The sequence below is a fragment of the Corvus hawaiiensis genome, chromosome Z, assembly GCF_020740725.1.
Source record: "Corvus hawaiiensis isolate bCorHaw1 chromosome Z, bCorHaw1.pri.cur, whole genome shotgun sequence".
NCBI classification, from domain to species: Eukaryota; Metazoa; Chordata; class Aves; order Passeriformes; family Corvidae; genus Corvus; species Corvus hawaiiensis.
The window spans coordinates 31,852,777-31,874,583 of NC_063255.1; the positions used below are offsets into that span (position 1 = coordinate 31,852,777).

Below are 21,807 nucleotides of genomic sequence, written 5' to 3' on the forward strand. Positions count from 1 at the left end.
CATGCTTCTTTGATCCTTACCACTTCTCTTTTCAAAAGCAGAGCTGATAAACAGCAGTGGTGTGCGCACTTCTCCTTCTGAAGAACCACCATGACTGCCTGTTTCAGACATCCCGTGATCCCCACAAACAACTAGCAAATTGGGCAGAGAAGCTTCCTCCTGTAAATCACAGGAAAAAAATCTAAGTTATCATACAAACACAATTCATTTATATAATTTCACTATATTCATCATTTTCAAACATGAATATGTCTCAAAATAATTTCATTTTTAAAACTTGCTCACAACACCCTGGAGCAGATAACAAGAGATGGCTGCAATTAAGTGTTACTTAGAAGTTAAGACATATACGTCTAACACACTAACAGTACCTTAGCCAAAAAAAAAAAAAAGCACAAAAAAGCTTTAAAAAAACCCTGAATTTATGGAGTCACTAGAAACTCTCTGGAAGATTAAATAAAGGCTATCCCACTGTGAGAAGAAAATCAAGAATCCCACAACATTAACAGAGAAATATTCTCCCTCTTCATTTCTTCAGCTTCACTAAGTTTTAATATGACATGCTGAACTACTAGTATTGTAAATATTAACATAATATCAATTCAATATTTTAAAATAATCCTATTTCTAAATTTCTAACAGTCACTAGTTTCCCAAGGGATTTAGGGGTTGAAATCTGACAGTCAATCAAGGCTGATGTTAAACAATGTGTATGCTTCTGAATAAAGAGAATCAGAAACTTAAGTGAGGCCTGTCCAAGAATTTTGAGCTAACAAATTGAAGTGGCAGAAAATTAACAGTCATTCAGCAACAGAGTAGCTTTTTGCCATCTCTAGTTACTACCAGTACCTGTTCTATCCAAAAAGTAAAGTGCTTTTATTATGTCTGTATTCTAAAACTGAGATGAAGGCTTGAATATAAACGGCAAAAGCAAACATACTAAAAAACAGCAGCAAAACCACTGTAACATTCATGGAACTTCCACACACAGGATTTAACCTCTCTTTTCATGTAATAGTATCCAGTTGACTAAAAATACTATTGAAATTTCATGATCAGCTATTCTGAATTGCAGTAGCCAAAAACAAATAACAAAAAAGCTTCAGGCCACTTGGAACTAAGACTTGGTATTTCAAAACCCAGGCTGCTTAGGTAAGTGACAACCAGTATTTACAAATCTAAAACCAGATTCAGATGTACCACATTTACCATCAAAAAATTGCAGTTTAAGACCACCACTTCCATTTGAATTCACCAAATATCTAAGAATTAGGTATGCTTTCACAATTCTGGACATCAGAGCCATTAGCTACACATGCCTATTACTCCTTCTGCTGAATTTCATTACCAGAAAGCACACCAACAACCATTTTAATTCACAAGTGATGAGAGAATTTTGGCAGGCATTCCTCTCATCTTCCCACACGCCAGGGGGGTGTTATTTCCCACAGCTGCCCAGAAGAGACAGATGTTACTAAGGTCAACCAGCAAATCCTTAAAAATGTTACACTAGGAAATGGCCCAGGAAGGCCAAGAATGGAATATACACTTTAGTCTAGGAATAAAGAAGCTACCAACAACAATCTGAAAGCATTTTAATGTCAGTCCCCAGCTAACAAACACTGACCCAAGAGGAAGTTGTATTACCTTTGAAAGAAGAGAAATATGAATCTTCTTCACTATGTTATCCATTTCACGAAGTTTTGGTCCCACTAATGGGCTGTTAGGCCCAGTCATATGACCAATATGGTCCAACCCCAGGTAATGTAGAATTAGGAGATCCCAGTCTTCTCTCTTTAACACTCTATCCAAATGTCTGGTAACATTATCATCAACCTCAAAGAAAATGAAAACAACTATAAGGTAAAAAAAAATTCTCTGATGTAAAAAGCACAAGAAAATCAACTACACTACCCATGAAAATTCTACAGAAGTTGATGAGAATTACAGTCACTCATAATGTTAATAAGAAAAAAAAATTGTTTACTTCAATGTCAGGCAGCCGAATATATTTGTCTTACAAAATAGGTTCTTCACCCCATTTAATCTTTTCTGGTAATAATGCATCAGCTTACATACAGACAAGGTAAATGGGTTGCCAAGCTTCCACAGAACCTTTTAAATCTGTTTCTAGAACTTTTCAGTCACTTTCATCCTTCACACTCCAGATTATTACTTCACATGTGATACATCAAGTATCACAAGTACAATAAAAAGCCTCAGTTTAGCAATGGGAAGCCCAGGGGTACAACAAACCCTGGTCTTTCAACTCAATTTTTGCTAGTGTGCAAACACAAGAGGAATGTACTTGCTATGAGTAAAAGAACTGATGACATAGTGATAAAGAAAAACTATTTGAAAAGTACTACTTGGGGCCTAACTCACCTGTTTTCCTTCTTAGGTTGACAATACATTTTTAGTTGTGTATATTCTCTTTGGTTATTAAAAATCCCTACAATACTTCACATGTGACATTACTTTGTTGAGTCCGCATATAACTACCAAAAAACACTATAAAAAGCTGTGTTTTTAACAGACCATATTAAGAAAGCATAAGGACTGCATAAAGAGCTTGAGGGCCACATAACCACAGATCCCATAGAACATTTGTCCTTTTCACTCCAGGTTGAAGCTTTTGTAAGTCTTATTAGCATAACCAATTAAACATGTCTTCCAATTCACATTAGACCTTTCTAACTTCCTCAGATAATAAAATACTTCAGTCAGCAGCAGCAGGCCAATGGCTCGAGGTTTTACATTTGCTTTTCTAATGTGACCAGAGCAAGAATTTTCAGAATTTGTTTCACTTACTTTCTATGCTCCCTGTTTGATAACATAAAGAAACACTACTCCCATTGCAATTACACAAGTGATGCAATACTATAAAAGTATGCCTCTAAGAGATCAAGGTAATATATCAATGGGCCTCTTACAGATTGCACTAACTAATAAAAATCTGACAGCAAACGGAAAATGTAGATAGTGGAATTTTTCAACAAAGCAACTGGTCTAACTTCCAACCACAACAAGTTTTGTGAGAAAATGGTATGTTTAGGAAAGTTATAGAGTAATACATTGATGATTACTGTATCCTCCCAACACTTCTTACAGTATATGCATGAGGGACTGAAATGCTTAGCTTCACAGTGCCCATACTAAAAAGACATACAAATCCAATTTCTGTTTAATTGCCAGGTACATATTTCAGAACAAGGGTAGCTTTACTCATTCATTCTCAGAAACTGACACTGTTTGTTTGTACTCACTTTATTTAACTTGGGATCATACAAAGCCTCTCACCTCTGTGAAGTCTGACACAAAAAACGATGTTGTTCCATCATATTCCACAAAGTGCTTTGGGAACAATTTGACCCAAGTATCATCGCCGTAAAATATTATTCTTTTCCCAGCTGTTTTTGCCTGCCATATCAAATTGTCATCCAACAGAGCTGGAGAATTTAGGTTCACAACAACATCGATGAAACCAGGTATGCTACCTGTCATCAAAGCCTAATGAAACAAGAAAAGAGACACATTAAACACGAAACTTCCAGTGCTCAGAAGACAGCAGCAATGTAAGTGGGAGGAAGCAATAAGCCAGATGGCAGACAAATTATATTTTTGGTAAGGAAACATAACAAAGTAAAAGAACACAAGCTCCCTTGCCACATAATCTCATCTGCCACAACACAGTGCTAGTTGATGTCAGAGCCAACTGCTTTACAAAAGATAAAAATAATACTGTCTTAATTAATTGACAGAAAAAAGACTTTCTATGACAGTTGAAATTTGCTTCATTTACAGGTCATTAAACCACCAAAAGACAGTTTAGGTCTAAGTAAACTGACTCAACATTAACAATGACAGTACCTTCAAGAGAGTAAGTAAGAAACTTCTAGAAAAAGCAATGAGGTCCACCTATAAAGAGTTACCAGACTGTCTCCCCCTCACTCTCTCACTCACGTGCTAGTTGACCTACCAGTGATCCCTCCCTCAGCTTCTTCAGAGCAAAAGTGTTACTCAGATTTACCACTGACAAGCCTGGACAATCATGCATTTTGACGACACCACCACAACTCATCTTTTAGTTACCTGGAACTTGGCACAGTTTCCTTTTTAAGCTCTTCAAAAACATCCCTATGACGAAACCATTTTATACTAAACTGGATTTTCTCTCAGAAGTTACAAGAACACGGAGAAATACAATAAAAATATTCCTGGATAGAAGACAACTGGAAAACTCAACAACTAAGAGGCTACTGCCTTCCCATGATTACAAATAAAAAGGCTACGTCAGTCATTTAAGCCTGCACTAGGGCCTTATCTGTCCTTAACCTCTTGGCCATTGCAAATCAGGACTCTATGACATGCACTACTACAGCAAAGAGAGATTCACCCATAGATTGCACTAACACCACAAACCTGCCCTTTATACCAACTTCAAGCATGTGAAACAACTCATATTTCAAAAGCTTCTCCAAAAAAACGACAGAAAAGAACCCCACTTACCTTAATTCGAGGCATAGTCACAGTGGGTGGCTTGGCTTCAGCAATGAAACTGTAGGAAGTCCCTTTTTCTACAACTTGCGTAGTATATGGCATGAACTGTTTCCCTTTGGATCCAAACACAAAGTCATCTCTCAAAGCATCTATCAGCACAATGACAACTTTTTTGAAAAGCGGTGGAGGAATCTTGGTCCAGTTAGAAACCACTCCTAAGCAACAAAAACAAGAGTATATAAAAGTCATCAACAAATTTTACCAAAGACTAGATGGAAGTTAAAGGACAACTTCACCACATAAATAAGTGTTTTCAACTTCTTTATTAATTTTACACCCAGAAATGAGAAGCTGCAAACAGCAAACACAAGAAGTAATCTGAGGAAGATGAGTTCTTCAAGCCATCCAGCACAGGAATAACACAACTCCAATACCACCTCTAGAAGTAAAACAAAATGTGAACGGAATATGTGATGTGAAATTGGGAAAACTAAGGAAAATCTTTGAAATGGAGAGTGTTCAAAGTAATAAGATGGGATAGCTGCTACCTTCTCTCTTTTTAATTCAGTAAAGCTGAACTAATTGCATCTGACAGACAACTTTTGTTAGAAAAAAGAAATAGCATTCACTTGTGCTAATACCCAATTTTGCACATCACAACATAAACAATGCCTCTTTATCAAATCTCACCACAGGATAACAGGAAGATTACAAAGAAAGAGACAATTTCACTGAAACTTGTATGAAAAAGATTTGTGCACATTCACTCCCTTCAAGACAGAAGACTGTATGCCAGGCTAGTTCAGTGATGACAGCTGCAGGGCAAAAATACAAATCCAGAATTCCCTGGATAGAGTATATAGGTGTACACAAAAACACGGCTGTGCATCAAGTAGGAGGCAATGTCATGCCTTCAAGCCAACCTCTTCCTTTTGCATGGACTTAATTCTGGCCACAGCAACTCTTCATCTGCAGCGAACTTGGTCCACTTACAGCAGCATTTTTGCCCCAGGCTTTACAGGTCTCATTTCTCTTTCAGGAAAAAATACAGAAGGGCAAAATGGAAGCAAAATGTATCCTACCCACAGACCTCTATCCAGACATCATTGTTGAAGCATGCATTATATAAAGTTAGGGTTTTACACATCTTTAGAGTAAACTGCCTAAGTGGTTGACAATTTGGAAATAATGGTGTGTCTAACAAAACAATCTCAGAAACGACCTCAGAAACCGTATTTTGGGGTACATAGATAAGCACAACAAACTGACATTCACAGACTAGTTACTGCTACTGATTTTCCAGATCAGGAAATCGGGGAGGAGGACACAGCAGGGAGAAGGAGGAAATCTCAACAACAAAATGCTAACTGCAAACAATCCTAATTAAACTGATAATTTTGTTTTTCCAGGACTTGAATTATCAACTTAGCAGGCATACTTTGGCTCTCCATGAAAAACAAGAAGGCACCACTGGATGTTCTGTTAGTTAAACCTTTCTCCTATCCACTTGCTTGCTGGACACAAAAAATGTTCAGATCACAAACACATACATCCTACTCCTAACTTCCTCCTGCAGTGTAATTTATCAGAAAGTCAAAAGTATTAAGAAGTTCAAATGAATCTGGAGTCATTTACAAGCCCCGTGAAAATAATTACTATTAAGACAGCTAAAGCAACACATTGTCCAAGTCTTGCCATGCAGCATGCTTATCTACTTCTGCCAGGGTTACTTAGAAAAGTTACTTGAAATGAACCTAGACTTCTGTGAAGAAAACTGTAAGTTCTCTACCAAGAACTTATTACAACAATGTGCTGCAAGCATTCAGTATCACAACCTTCTCACAGCCAAGACAGCATGCACTCAATGGCAGTCAGGACTCACAAAGTAAAACATTCAGGAGTTACAGAAGAATTGGAGAAATATTATTTTCTGAATATGTCTAACATAGGTTGAAAGCCTTCTACATCATGGTTTAGTAGGCAATTCCCTGCCTTTAGACCTTATCATCCAGACATCACTCTGCAAGCAAATCATAACCAAGAACTACAGAAAGTAAGTATTCTTCCACTGTCACTCCATTTTTGCCTACTACACCTAGGCTTGCTAGTGACATGCCTAAATTTAAACTGCTCATAGAGCCCTGTGGTGCACACTTACACTCTTCAACACAAACCAGTCCTTTCAAAATGAAATTGTCTGACATCTGCTTCCCACCTTAACCGTCTCCTTCTACATTAGTCTCCTGCTAATATCACATGTGAATGCAATACTTCACTCACAGCAGCCTATCAAATATCTGTGACAATCTTGGTAAACTCCAGCTAAAAATCAACCTGCCATTCAGCAGAAACCACTCAGTATGTTAACAGATTAGATTCTTTCAGTGCTCCTGCTTAAACAATACCAGCAAACCACACTCTAAAACCACACAACATTCTGTTCTCTTCACTGTGTCTCACAATTTAAGTAAGCGTGTCCCCACACGCATCACGTCACACACTTCAGAAGAATTAACAATAAATATCAAGCAGCTAAAGACCCAGTTTGGCAGTTACAGTCCTGTTCCACAAAGTTAACCACAAGTAGGTGTCCCAAGCAAGAGCTTTCTACGAGCAAAATACTACCTGATCCAGCTGTCAAGTGAATCTGAAGTTTCACCCCACAACCTCCAAACACTGGTGGAGAACACTCCCTCAAGTACACAGTCCTCTCCACATTACTTTAATACAATTTGTGAGTGGACATATAAGACAACTACATTATTAGCACATCCTCTACTGACTCCTTAAAAAGAGTCTTGAAATTTCTAGTTTCGCAAATTCATCTATGGAACACAGCAGGACCTGTAAAGACCGTGATTTCACGGAAACGGCGATACTGTGCATATTGCAACGTGCATTACTACCGCATTTGTCAGTAGTGAGGTGTTAAAAGTCTCCCTGAGGTGGCATTAAGACACTCAAACACCACCGAAATATCACAGAAACAATGAATCTCGGGCACAACACACCCAGCGAATTATCACAAGAAACGCGTGAGGCGTTTTAGCTGAGGCGGCATCACTTAATGCAAACAACTTGCCATTAAACAAAACCGGGTATCCCGGCTCAATCAGAGTCCGGGAAAGGGAAATAAAACGACAGGAAAGCGCACCCTTCAAAAAAGTGACAGCTGACACTTGAGGCTTTTTGCGACTGCGAGCAGATTCCCCTGGCTGTGATCCGTAACTACGTGAAAAGCAGTTAAGTTCTAAACTACTCCGGAAACTGGTCTGGAAACACGAGGGCGCTACAGAAAGGTGACCCGCGACGCCGAGCGACGGGGCGCGCCCGGCAGCTGCTCGCGTTACCTGCGCCGGGCGGGGCCGGCTCGGCGGGAGGGTCCGCGCGGGCCTCTCTGCGGGGCAGGGACCTGACGGGCACCGGGAAGAAGCCGCGGAGGAACAGCGCGACGCCCAAAGCCTGCACAAGGAGGCAGGAGGAGGCGAACACCCCCGAGCGCAGCCGCATCCTGGCTCGGCCCCGGCGACAGCAGCACCCACCCGACCCGGCCGGCGCTACGCCGGCTCTGAGGGGCGGCACCTGAGGCGCCCCGCCCCTCCCGCCTCGCCCCGCCCCTGCACGCCGTTGGCCAACCAGCGGCCACTACGCGCTTCCGCCAAGCCTCGCTATTGGCCAGCGGCCAGGCTGCCCCTCCGCGAGCGCGTAGCGGCAGCACCGAACCGGAAGTACAACCCCGCCTCCCGGCCCCGCCTCCGGCTCCGCATCCCACCTCCCGGACCCGCCTCCGGACCCACCTCCCGTCTCCCCCGCATCCCACCTCCCGCCCCCGCCTCCGGCCCCGCCTCCCGGCCCCGCATCCCGGACCCGCCTCCGGACCCACATCCCGCCTCCCGGCCCTGCCTCCGGACCCACCTCCCGCCTCCCCCGCCTCCCCCGCCCCCCGCCTCCCGGCTCCGCGTCCCGCCCCTGCGTTTCGCCTCTCGGCCCCATCTCCCGGCCCCACCTCCCGCTTCCTGGACCCACGTAAGGGCCCCGCGTTCCACCGCGCATCTTAGGTCTGCATTCCAGCCCCTGCTTGCCACTCCCACATCCCGGTTCCGCGTCCCACACCTGCAACCCAGCCCCGCATTCCAAGCCCTCATCCCACCCCGCGTCCCGACCCGCGTTCCCCGGCGGGAGGGAAAAGGAGGTTTGATGCAATGTTGCAGCAGAGTGCTTGGTAGGTGAGGGAGGAGTCCTGGACAGTGGCTGTTGCAGGTGTTTGACAAGCAGAATCTTTCCCCGCACAAGCACACACACTTATTAATAAAACTGAATAGTGATAGCTTTTAGTCCTTCAATTGGAATGGAAATAAACTGTAGCAGGCAGATCATGACAGAGGAATGAGGAGAAGTAAGTTTTAAAACTTAAATTTTCTGAGAAAGGAAACCAAAGACGCTCTGCAAAGTGAAGCAGAGTTTATACCAGTCTCGTTGTGTTCACTGAAACAGGAAGATAGCCTGAAAATGTCATTCTCCCAAACAAAACTGCTCCTCATTTCTACCCAGGCAGTTTCTGTATGGCCCACCACTGTGCTGGAAAGATGTGGCACATGTTTCTGCAGCATACATGAGTCTGTAACTTTACTTGTGAGCGGCACATTTTCCCTGAGCCAACAGGCACAGCACCCTGCCGGCTGTGCTTACTGTAGCCGTTGCATTTTACTGCCATTTCCACTGGCCAGCCCGGTTAATTCTGGGCTTTTGCAACACCTGCCACAAGGCAAAGTTGCCGTGATGTGAGAAGCATGTGTGAGTGGGTTCAGGATAAAAGTTCTGTATTTGGCCTTTCCTAGAGTCTCCAAATACAGAGAAAAAAATCAAGGAGACGGGGTCCTGTGGATTCATGCTGTTTACATTTCAGCATCTCTGAGCACTATGCTACCTTTACCACTTACCTAAGTGGTTTTTCTGGCCACTCTTACCACTTTATGCTTCTACTCAGAATGCTGTTAACATTTTCATTTCTTAAGATGATCCAAAACAATTATGTTAAAAAGAAATTGCATTTTTGCAATTCACTTGTTTCTTTGCAGAAGCATGACTCTCAAGGCCCATGAAAGTTAGTATTCAGTAATTAACTTCAGCTGACTATGAGCAGTGTAATGAAATTCAGAAAAAACATGCAAGGAATGTTGCTTGAATCAGTAGGAAAGGGCAGAAGGAAACTTTGGGCCATTGTATTCAAACTTTAAAATGGCTTTAGGTAATGTGCCTTAAAGTTACAGTATTTGTATGTCCAAGAAAAGCTGTATTTGTTGCTTTTTAGAGGTGTTTTTCCTCTCCTTTAAACCTTGAACTAGTGAGTGAGTCTCTCCAACCAGAAACTAGGAAAGGTTGCCTAACAAATACAAATCACCGTAATGTAGGCAGTGTTTATGAATCACAAAACAGCATCTAAGAAATGTCTGTCTTCTTTTTATTTCAGGCATGAATTTTACTTTTCCTTTCAGAAAGTCAAAATTCCCCAAACTGCATCTTTATCCCATCATTCAAACCTTCAAATTCCCACATAAGATCAGAATTTCTGTGTTCAGGCAAAAGGATTTCTCCACAGACATAAAAACACTGTCTAGCGTGTGATTCACACTCCCTGGGTCCTATCACTGGGTATTTACTGAGTACCATCACCATTTGGCAAGTTCTTGCAGCAACATGCTTTGAAGTCCATTACTGTAGCACTTAACTGCAGGGGTCAAATGCAGGAAGAATCTTGAGCATTGTACAAGACTTTAAGTCTGACTGTCTATGAGTCTACAAGCATGTTACAACATAATATATTGACAATCACTGCTGTGCACTGCTGTGGCCGTTTTACAAGCTCTTGGGTATAACCTCCTCTTTTGTGCATAACACATTTATGCCCTGAGAGCTGGTCATTTTGTGAGCATTTAGAGGAAATGTTTGTGTGCTTCCCAGTTTGTAAGCGCACAAACAGTGTTGCGTGCATCAATTTATGTCAAGGGGTGCTGGCCGACTTAAAGAGCTTTTGGAAGGTTAAAGGTTCATGTCAGAGTGTCAGGAAAGGTGCAATATAGTGCAATTAATGTGATACAGAAGGTTTTTGTTTCATCGCAGCCAGCAAGCATTTTAGAGCACAGTACAACCCATCCCTGTGGGAGATGAATTTGCATCTTTCGCAACAAGAGAGCACGTTGCTACTGCTGCTGTTGTGAAGAGCCCCTCAAGCAACTTTCATCTCTGTGTGTTGAGGAAGAAGAAGGAATTTAAGGCTCTGTGCAAAGTCCTCTCTAGAGGCATTGTTCCAAATCTGAGAAATCAGCAGACCGAAAGCCATCCAAGCCTTGTCTTCTACAGGCATATGTACCACTGGTTCCACTAAACCAGTAGGAGCATGTTTTGGTGAGTATCTTTGCAACCGACATTTAAAGCAGCCAGGTGATATTGTTAGTCTCTCTGGCATCCCACAGGTCTTTTCTTTACTGAGGCAACTAGTAAAAAGCAGATACGGTAAAAATTTGGTGTGTCCCGTGAGGGAGGAGCAAACCCCCTTCAAACAGTCTCTGTGTCCTCTGCCAGCACTTAATGAAACACTGCCCATTGGTCAGCAGTCAGCATGTCTGCTTCTTCAGCTCCTTTTCTCCTGATTCTTTCACTTCTTATGTTTCACAATTTGGCTAGAAAAACAGGCCCTATCTTCCCTTTTCGTCTAGTTTCAAACACAGACAATATGCAGCCAGTATTCTCAGGTTTCTTTTCATCTTTCTCATTCTCTTTCTTTGCTTTATTTTGACTGATTCCTTTGCAGTTTTGCTCTCAGGCCTGATGTTCGTAAGTTATGGGGATCTGCAGCTCACCACCTTGCTTTTTGAACTGCCTCGATTATTCTCCCTCTCTGGATCTAATTTAACAGGATTTCACATCTGAATATGTGTGTTTATTTGAAACCTGCACATCTCTTCTGACACTGACAATGTCAGATATGTGAACATCCCATGCCAATGGTTTAAACAAACATCTCTTTTCTGTAATCAGTGGAACCTCTTAAACTTGTCTCTAATGCATTTAATAATGTATTGGGGAACACGCAAGTGGAGCAGGAATATGGACAGTGACAAAATTGACATGTATAAGTAAAAGCAACCATTTTTACCTACAGGGGGTGTGAGGCAAAATTAATTCAAAATTGAGTGAAGCTGTAATAAAAAACAAGACTTCCCAAGGTGGTCTGATACTCCAAAAGCACTGTGATATAGTTAGAAAATCAGAAGGACACATAGTAATTTTTTCTCTCTTATCATTTCTCCATTCTTCAATACATGGCAATTCGAATGTATGTCAGGTCTCTGCTGTATTTAAGCCACAGTAAAACATCAGAAAAGGTTATAAAAGACTGTCTGCTGAAGTGTGACTCTCCCTCCTCCATTCTGGTGCACTGCAAAGCCTCCAGAGATTTGTAGTTGCTGAGGCAAAAGACAAAGCAGAAGCACTGCATTGTAAACCCAGCTTCTGAAATCCAAGACTGAACAGGAATTTCTTCATATAGAAAAAAAACATGTTAAGAAATAATTCAATAGCTTCATCCACATCAAATAATTGATTATCTATCTTTGTGCACACACGCACATGTGCACACATGCACAGAAGTCTACCTTCAGATTTAGCTATTTTGGAAACCATGCTTGCAGAGTTTATGGGATTTGAGATTGAGGCAACCAGGGATCACTGAAGACGATAACCCCTGATAACCCCTGAGCTGGTGAGCTGTAGGGAGCCAAAGCCTGGATTGTTTCTGTAGACTGCAAACTCGTTACTTGCTGCAGTATGAGATGACTTGGTTTTGAAGGGAAAGCAAAGCTGCAGAGCAAGAACTAATTGAAGAAAGAGGCTGCTTGTTAGTTTCGCCTAGGGCCTTGCACTCAAACCTTACATAGTTTAGTAGTCATATCTGCATCCCCCTTTCTCCTCGCAGGGTTGTACAGAGATGTAAATAGTCATTCCTGCTTAGGAAAGCCCTGGCTTTAGAGCTGCATTTGTGCGCTCACCCAGGCCAGTTCTCTCAGAGCTGCAGCCATAAATTGGGATCACTGAGCATGAACCCCATATGTGCTGCTGATTAGAGAAGATCATGGGATGCTGACCCAAGGTTAGTTTTTCATCCAGTCTAAATGGACTGGTTAAAACATGAATGAAAAAGAGTAAAAGCTCAAGGAAAATTTCCAAAACCACTTAAGTAGATGGACTTATTCTGGCAGTACAAGTCTCTGAAACTCCCCCCAAATGTCAGCAGGCTCTACAAGTTAGAATAATGCCAGTCATCTAGACTTCAGGGCAGGCATTGAGAGCCAAATCAGGGCTCAGCTGAAACAACATCTTTTCATTACACATGAAAACTAACCATAATCTCTCCTCCCTACAATTTTACCCACTTATCTTGCTGTTCCTTCCTTTGATCCCATTTTCTTTCCTAATCTGCTTCTTCTTCCTAAAGTAAAAGCTTTTGCAGTCATGCTTTATGTTTGACAGTCTCTCTCTTGCTCTTCCTGACAGTCTTAGCTATTTTTTAGAGAGGTGATGAACAAGGAACCCAGTGATACTAGGTTTTTCCATATTTAATGAGAACTGCAAACAGCAATCAGACTTTGTCCATGTCCCCACCAAGGAAACTGTCTATTGTGTAAGATGACTCCTTATCAGGTGCCAAAACACCCCATCCAGAAACATGTGCAAAACCCAAATGTTTGCATCTTGGTTACCAGGGAATCCAGCCACTCCAGCCTGCAACTGCAAGAGAAACTGGGCTGTCCCTTTTCCTGCTTAGCTACTGCTTCTCCATGACGTTAGTACATTGTACTCAGCATGCTGGTGATGACTTTAGCTCCCTCCAGTTCTCCTTGCTTGCCTGATCTGCCTAGTTCTATAGGGCTTTCTTTAGTCACATGGTCTTTGTCCTACTGAGAATTTCTCATGGTGCAGAAATCCTCTTTTCCTGCGTCCCTATGAGCAATAGTGATAAACAATTACAATGATGAAGTAGGAAATGTAGCTACATTCTTCCATGACATATGACTTTACTAAAATAACTAAATAACCTTCCTAAAATAACCTAGTAAAGCTTATTTTTATCTTCATAGGCTTCTTGCCTCACATCTCTCTGTTCTGTAAGCCCAAGCCTTCTTTTTAAAGTGATTCACCTGCAGGTATCAGATGTTCAGTAACACTGCCTTTATTTACTTTAGGCCTAGATATTTTTTACTAGCCAAACACTACATTGTGTTAAAAAATACCAATGCATAATGTAAGAGCTTCTTGATATAGAAACCAACTTCTTCTCTGACACCTCTTACTGCACTTGTTTCCAGGAGAGAGGTCTTTATGTGTTGCTTTTACTGCAGGGAATTGCCATGCTCTACCAAGTCAGCATCATAAGCCTACTCAGCTTAATGTTCAGATGCTCTTCAGCTGTCCAAGCAGCTAAGAAAGCAGAGAGTGAGGAAGGCTGGCAGGCGTTGAGAGTGCAGGCTGTTGGTGCGCTTGCTAACTGAAGTGTGTATTTTGTCAAATTTCACGCTGAATAGCCAAATCATCGCCAAAGGAGAAGCTGAAACTATACAAGGGGCCTTAATACTATGTGTTAGTGGCTGCAGAGAGGTCAGGGAAACAAGAACTTATCAGCTGGTAAATTAACCAAAGCAAAAGTGTTTGTGAGAGGGGAGGAAACAGCAATTTAGCTGTCTTTAGTCACCTAGGGTAATTAATCAGCATCATCAAGCCCCGGCATCAGTAAATTCTGAAAAAGGTTTTCAAGTGTTTATATTTTCAGGATAAATTTCTTCCAGTGCTGTGTACCTAGAATTTCTTGCTCTGATAGTTTTGTCATGGAGGAGCAGCCTGTCATGCAGATGTACCCATTTCCTTCCCTGGGGGAAAAGGTTGGCTGCCCCTTCATGAGCCAGAGTCATCCCACCTGGGCCCTCTCCCCTCCACACCCTGAATCAACTAGCTCTCCAAGAACATTGATTTTGGGGTTTTCCCAGCTTGCTGCAATGGCAGAGTGCTGTGTTTTCCTTGAGGGGAAGCTGTCGTTGTTGCATGCCTTGTGAAGGAGCATAGGGGATCAGAGGGAACTTAACCTGCCTGAGTGGTAGCAGGGAGCCAAGCCTGGTGTAGTGTCACCCAATGGAAGTAGGATCCTGAGACAGACTATCTGCATTACCACATTTGAGTCACCTGTCCCTGTGTTCACATCTGACTCCTGCAGCCAAGAAAACAGAGCCAGGCAGAAAAATGAAACCATCTCGGTTTTTCAGAGTTTCATTTCTTTATATGGCTGGACCTCTTGCTTCCCCTGCCTCATAATTGACCCAATTATTATGTCTCATGGATTCCTAAGGTCTAATAAGATGTAAGTTTGCTTTAGTGCTTCTCTTGTCTGGACCACGGACTTCTTCCCTGACGCACAGTGCCAACTCACACACCCAGGCGAGGTATTCCTACCTTTTATTCTGGTTTGTGCAAAGAAGGCAGCAGGGTGGTAGCCCACAGAAGGCTGGCTCCCCAGTCATCAAAACTTTGCACCATTTGTAAATTCTAACAAAGGCACCAGCATTCATTGCTTACAGATTACATGACTTTTTCATTAATTAGTACTCAACACCCTGTTTGCTCATTATGTCTCTTGCTCCTCGTGCTAATCAGTCTGCAGGCACAGTTCTTCCCTCCGTCTGGCCCTGGGGTCTGTTTGGAGGAGGTGATCCTTGAGTTGGTGGTCGAGATCTCCCACTGCTGGAATTACCTTTCTCCCAGTTACTGCTCAGTCCTGACCTTACTCCTGGTGGCTCTCATCCAGACAGCCCATTCATCTTGGGATTGTCTTCCCTTTTCCTTAAAACAAACATTAGCCAAGCATGTAATGTTCACAATGCAATTGCTTAATCATAACTGTCTAGCTACATCTACTGACTGACAGCAACAAAAAAATTTGTGAAGTTTGATTAAGATTTTGAGAGGTTCAAATCTTGAAGGACTCAATATTACTTCCAGCCTTTCATAGGTTCTCGCTACCTTATTCACCCACCCGTCTCCTCAAGTCATGCGACATTGCTGCCTTTCTGCATGTTTCTTTGTACTTGATAAGGGGAATAAAATGTTGAGATGGACTGACAGTGATATATAGAGACATTATAAGCCTGTAAATCCTATTTCAAGAGGAAATCAGTCAAGAACTCCGTACATCTGATTGCAGGCTCCTTATCTTATCTGCACTAGTAAACTGAAAAAGTTTCCTTGTCTGAGCTTTTTTTTTTTCATTTCCAAAACAGCTTCAGGCATATCCCTCAAATTAAACAAATATTAAGCAGGATTTCTTCCTCACTTAGGCTCTTCTCAGTGCCTGTTTTCTCAGGAGGTAGATGGAGAATGAGACTTGGGTCTCAGCAACACTGGAATTGGCTGAGCTTTTGGAAGATGTTCAAAGATCACCAGTGTTCCTGACAGTAGAAAAAGAAAAAAAAATGTACTGTTTTGTGTCCATTTTAATGAATTTTGAAAGCTTTCAATGAGCACCAGAATTACTATAACCAAGAATCAAAAACTGTCAAGAGGATGAGATTTCTATATAGCCCTTTGTAAGAAAGGTTTTCAATTCCTTGAATGCCTGTATTATTAGGACAGGTATCTGAGTATCCTCTTTTATTGGAGCCTTCCTTACCCACTCCATTTTAAACTGTGACGGACTCTACTGTGAGTTTAATTATGAACACAGGCTGAACACCAAAACTACACAGTGTAATAGGTACAACAGCAGGTCAAGATTTCTTTTAGTTGTTTTTTCCCCCTCTGTTTTGTTTCTGGAGGATTTTTTTCATTTTATTTTACTTGTAACAGTGATTAAGATCAATCCCAAAAACTCTACAAGGAAGAATGAACTGTGACAAATCACATCTGCTTTTTTTAAGCAAAATGGCACAGGGAAATAGATTAAGAGGGCACACCTTAGACACTGAAACCATCATTTTCCTATCATCTTACATGCTGGCTTCCTTAAACCTGTCACACTCCATCTTGTTGTTATTTGGTCCTTTAGGCGGTTCCAAGAAGATGAATTGCCATTGCTGGGAAGCTATGAATTTCCACCTTCAGCATATTGGTGATCCCTTGTTCATATGCCAGAACTTCATGTCATCCAGCTTAGCTCCTCTCACTCTCACCAGGTTTTTCATCCCCCTACACTGGTAACTTTGTAGAGAACACTGTCACTGCACTTTGACCCCTTTTGGCTGTGCTGCACCCACCAAGATTATAGTTCGTCACACCGGGCCTCATTTCAGTATTGCAAGTGACCAGCGTTGCCCACAGTGTTTTGAAGAAGGCCTCAGTAGGTCCTGAGGGACCCTGAGAGTCTCTTTCCTCTCTGCTGGCTGTGGCCATGATATATCTGAAGATTTCTCCCAGCTGTGCCCCACCAGTACTCTGATTATTTTGTAACTGCCATGCTGTCATGTATTTTGTTCCTCCTACACGACCTCTGATGTATTTCCAGCTGATCACAAAGATTCTAGCCACTGGTTCTCAAGACCATAATCTTATCACTTTAGGTTACTGAAACTCACGTTTGTATAATTGCTCTCATCTCCTTAAATAATCCAGTTCTAGTTCTTGTGCCAAAAATCACCAGTAAAGATGTAAATAAGTTACCATCCACAGGACAGCACAAATCAATCCTGTCTCTGAATAGGCTATTGCAGTCAGCACCTACCACCTTTGACTTCTCATAATCAGCTGCTCCTCAGAATCCCAAGCTGAGTACCAATAAATCTGTCTCCTTCATTTTGTTGGGTTAACATGACTTTACTGAATAGACATGCTCTTTCTTTCTGAAGCTCATCATTTCCCTTACTAGATGAGGAACTTAATTCTTTCCACCTGAGAACGGGTTTCACTGCCACTATGCCTCCTTCCCTGAATATTTCTGTCCATTGTGTTACCCTGTTTTTATCTAGTTCTGTGTCCCCTTCCTGAGTACTGAATGCAACAAGAAAAATTATACTTTGGCTTTTTCTCAAAAAAGTACCAATCTTACTAGTTATTAACAGTTTAGAAGTCCTTTATTAGCTTGAAAGTCTGGAGAAAAATGTATCAAAGTCACCTTGGTTTTCTTATAAGTAGCCGAAGTGTGACTTAACAATGGAAGCAGTCATAAAAAAAAGACATTAAAAAAAAGTAAAGAAACATAAACACCCTTGGCAGTGTAAGTATGGGAATCTGACGCTGCAAAGAAGGATGGCGGGTTGTGAGTATGATGCTTCAGCATCTACCACCTAGCCAAGTACAGCAGGGCCTTGCTGTCAGCTTCATGCTGCCTGCAATACTTGAAGAACATTCAAAGGCAAGAGAGAAGATCTATCATGGGAGAAAGGGACTCCAGGAGAGCAGAGAACTGTGGAACACTGGCATTCAAAAAGAATTAAGCCATTTCAATGGAGGAGACTCTAAGAACAAGAAGAAATAAATAATCCCATCATCAAGCCACAACTCCTAGGAAGCAGTCCTTTCCTTCTGTATGAAGGGAATGTATAGTATTTCTTCAAAGACTACATTGCATGTGAACTTAAAAAAAAAAAAAAGGCAGACAAGAAAAAATCACATTAAATGGCCAAACAGTGCCATCTGGGGACTACTCTCACAAGAATAGCATGGGTAAATGGCAGTAAAGTTAATGAAAGAGCTGCTTTTTTACTTGGAATGAGCAGAACTTTATTCCATGGGAAGTTTTGATTATTTGCACGGGGCCAGTCTTGGGGTCAGGCACTGAGTGGCACACAATGTTCTATTAAGAGTCAGGACTGCTCCAGGAAAGGAATGCCGACATCTCTAAATTCAAGAGCTGTAGCCAAGCAGCAGCTTTGTTATATGTTCCTGATACAAAGAATTTCTTAATTTGAAGCTTGTAGAAACGGGAAATGACATGAAAAATAAGGAAAGGACAATATGATGTAGCACTGGTGGAGAAATGATTTCAGAGCTTCTTGTTTCACTATGCTATGCAAAAGAATTTTATTTCACAAAGCCTCCAGGGCACAGTGATCCCCCATTTAAAGCAAATATTTTCAAATGAGTGCCTGAGACTTTGCTTAAGGACTGCAGTGAAATCAGGGAATCATATCATCAGAATGGTTTGGGTTGAAAGAGACAGGAGAGATCATCTAGCTCCAACCCCCCTGCCGTGGGATGCAGCGAGCACTACCATGTAGCTGTTTGTACAAGCAGTGGGAATATGCTGCTTTCCAGGATGGTGCAGATGATACAAATGGAAGCAGAGATATCTTGTAAGGACAGCTGTGTCGTTTTCAGAAGTGGCATGAGGCAAAGGAGGGTGCAAGAGCAAAGCACCTGGTACTGCCTTCAGGCAGACAGGTTCAGTCTGGGCTCCTGCAGGAATGCAAGTTTGATGGCTGCCTGGAAAATGCAGACTTTTCAGCAGAATATAGAAAACTCAGAGAGGGACCAAATCTGCTGATTTGGGTGTTGTGCAAACAAAACCAAAGAGCAGCTGCTTTTAATCCCAAGCTGCCTATACAAAAAGGGAAGTAGGAAAGTAGCAAAGGCAGTAAATTTTTGCATTTCTTTCAGAGCCTTAGATTTCTTTGAAGGATTATGAGTATTATGTTAAGACCTTCAGTTTAAGCTGGATCAAAGAGGAAAGAGGAACCAGAGAATGTGGTCTTCAGTAAGAAGCTATGGAAATAATGTAGACTCTTTTTTTATTTTTACCCTCAGACTGTCTACAAACCAGGCTACTTCTTGTAAAACCAAAGTAACAAAACTGGGCTGCATCAGAAGTCTGTGCAATGTTTGGCTACCCATCCGTGTTATTTTAACATTTTCAAGATTTCAAAATGTTCAATACTTGTGTATTCTCTTCTGTTACATTTATAGTATTTAAATCACATGCTATTTATTCTATTTATTATTTATAATGCATTCATTTCTATTCACCTGCTGCAATACACAGCTGGTTTTTAATACATAATTTCTAATTTCAGTTTCATTGCAAAGTCTGCTTTCTCTTGAGCTAACCCCTGGAATTGAGTTCTTAGCCAGAGACCACCACCTGGGAAATCTGCTAAAACAACAGCACATGCTCTGCATCCTCATGAAACTGCCTGACATTTAAGGTCACCACCATGTTGATGTTAAGCCTGCTGAGACTGCAGTGAGGACAGTAGGCGCCAACTTCTCTCCCTCTTACCTATGCAAGGGAAGCATAACAAGTCATCCAACCACTACGGTGGAGTGACCCCCACTTTTCCACCTTCCTACTCAGTCTGAACAAACGTAAGTGATGTTTTCACCATCTCTGTGTTGTGGCTACACTCACCGTGGTGCATGAAGATACCATGAACCTTACTGGGGACACATTTTTGTCAGAACAGGCACTGGACAACCTGCTCGAGATGAATAGAAATCAAGGCATAGTAAATGAATTCCCTCCAGCTTGCAGCAGTTTCCAGGCACGGTAGGCAGTTCCATGGCACACATGTCATACCAGCACTCAGTAACTCCCTTCAGCCTCAGCCAGAGGCCCCGTAGGTCCTTGGGGAAGTTCCTCTCAGCATCCTCTGTAAGGCACAGCTGTGGGTATGTTCACAGGGGCTCTTATGCTTGAGCTCTCTTGCACTCTCCACTGCTCCTCCTTCTTGCACCAGCTCCCTGGACAGTTTGACACCCCTCCCCTGCAGCACATTGATGCTACATCCTCTGTTTTCTCAAAAGAGTGTTGTTTAAAAAGTGTGTTACCACGGGCAAAACAGATGCTGTACACCAGCTGGCAAAAGGTGCTTTTTGCTGGTAGAGCTTCTTTGCTTGCTGGAGTTGCAAAGTCCACGCAGTGCAGGTATACCAGGGGAACTACACTAACAAGAAAGTTTTAGGCTGCCCCAATATACAGTGTCCAAAAATAAATCATCCTCTGTTTTATTCAGTTCTTCAGGTACAAAAGAAATACATGTTCAGCTCCTTTAGGAATTAAACTATTGACCTTTCTGAATGCCAAAAAGCCTAGAAGTAGGCCAGAGAGAGAATGATTATCATATTGTTGAAACAGAAGAACTCCCAAATCTAATAAATGTTAGACCTGACACTAACTGGGAAAAAGGAGGAAGACAGGATGCTGTTGTTAGAGCAGGATCTGTTGGGGATTGGTCGCACAGATAATCCAGGGTGGCAGAGGTTTCTCTGATGTTTTTGAGGGCATTTGACTTGTTTCAGGTGGCATACAGAAATAAGTCACATCTTTACAACAGTTGTTTGCAAAATGCAGGAAGCAGAATTGACCCAAATCAGGGGGGGTTTCTCCTCGGGGGGACCCTCAGAAATGTGTTTCTGGTAGAGGTGCTCAGGCATGTTTTCTCCTGGACACTGGAAGTCCCCACAATGGTGGGACAGTGGGAGGGGTTCACATATGCTGCCGCCAGAGGACTTTGTCTCAGGGAGAGGTCTCAGCTCCAGGCCAGACATTGCAGAGCCTCTCACTTACCCTGGCCCCTGCAAAGCCCCTTGAGAGCACATGCAGACCCCCTCATAGTTCACACCAGGTACACAGGCACCCCATGACAGCACACAGGCCGGTCGCTTTCCCAGCCCACTGTGCAGGAGGCGTGCACTGGGCATGACTTGAGGACACCACTTCTGCTAACTGCTTGGCAGCCTTTGATCATCCATTTAAAGCCGATTTCCTTCCCAAGGGCTTTGGAGACAAGAGGGCTCAGTCCATACCTGGGGTTCAGGTGGTACAAGAACATGCCTTTTAGTCGTGTGGGTGCCCTCACTGAAGAGGATTCACCAACACTTTGGGAGCAGTAAACAGCCCCAGCTGCAGTGTTCTGCAGAGCCCAGGACAGACTGGAGTGCAGCTGTGTGTGGAGATGAGGACCCATGACATTTTCATTTTGGTAGTGTCCCATGTACTGTACGTGTCCTCCAGGACTGAACCACAGCCAAGAGCTAGTCATCATTTATTGATCAGTGGCTTGTGTTTGCTCAACACTGTATTGCCGGTAACCAGGTAACATTAATAAAAGTGACTTGACCTTGTGTTTTGGTTTGGTTTGGGTTTTTTAAAGTTTCTTTTTGCCTTTACTGACACCTGTCCCATGTGAGAAGGCATGTCCTAAACTGGCAGTGACAGCAACAAAGATTTTCACTGGAAGATTTTATAATACTACAATTCATTATGAACTAAAATGATTTTAGAAATTAAGAACTGCTGAAGAATTTCTGTGTCCGCATCCAAAAATAACCCCC

General features: G+C 42.3%; 1 protein-coding gene and 1 long non-coding RNA gene across 8 annotated transcripts in view; one reads left to right on the top strand and one right to left on the bottom strand.

The window, feature by feature from the left end:
• The window catches only part of PIGG (phosphatidylinositol glycan anchor biosynthesis class G), an 85,678-nt gene extending 77,599 nt beyond the window's left edge, over positions 1–8,079 (bottom strand). For 3 of the 6 annotated variants that reach the window (XM_048290776.1, XM_048290774.1, XM_048290775.1), the window contains exons 1-5: positions 7,851–8,077; positions 4,510–4,715; positions 3,301–3,510; positions 1,648–1,836; positions 21–159 (exon numbers count right to left, since the gene is read on the bottom strand). In XM_048290776.1, the coding sequence (XP_048146733.1) occupies positions 21–159; positions 1,648–1,836; positions 3,301–3,510; positions 4,510–4,715; positions 7,851–8,010 (904 nt within the window). In that variant the 5' untranslated portion in view covers positions 8,011–8,077. Of the gene's footprint in view, positions 1–20; positions 160–1,647; positions 1,837–3,300; positions 3,511–4,509; positions 4,716–7,850 lie in introns of all 6 variants that reach the window. The other 3 variants (XM_048290777.1, XM_048290778.1, XM_048290781.1) reach the window with 2 other exon arrangements.
• Positions 8,080–8,471: 392 nt separating this feature from the next.
• Positions 8,472–21,597, top strand: LOC125320514. Of its 2 annotated transcripts, none has more exons than XR_007201144.1 (3): positions 8,472–8,722; positions 10,621–10,905; positions 19,548–21,597. It is a non-coding gene; the product is annotated as an uncharacterized LOC125320514 (long non-coding RNA). The 2 variants fall into 2 exon arrangements; XR_007201143.1 differs by having other exon boundaries at positions 8,472–8,558.
• Positions 21,598–21,807: the final 210 nt, after the last annotated feature.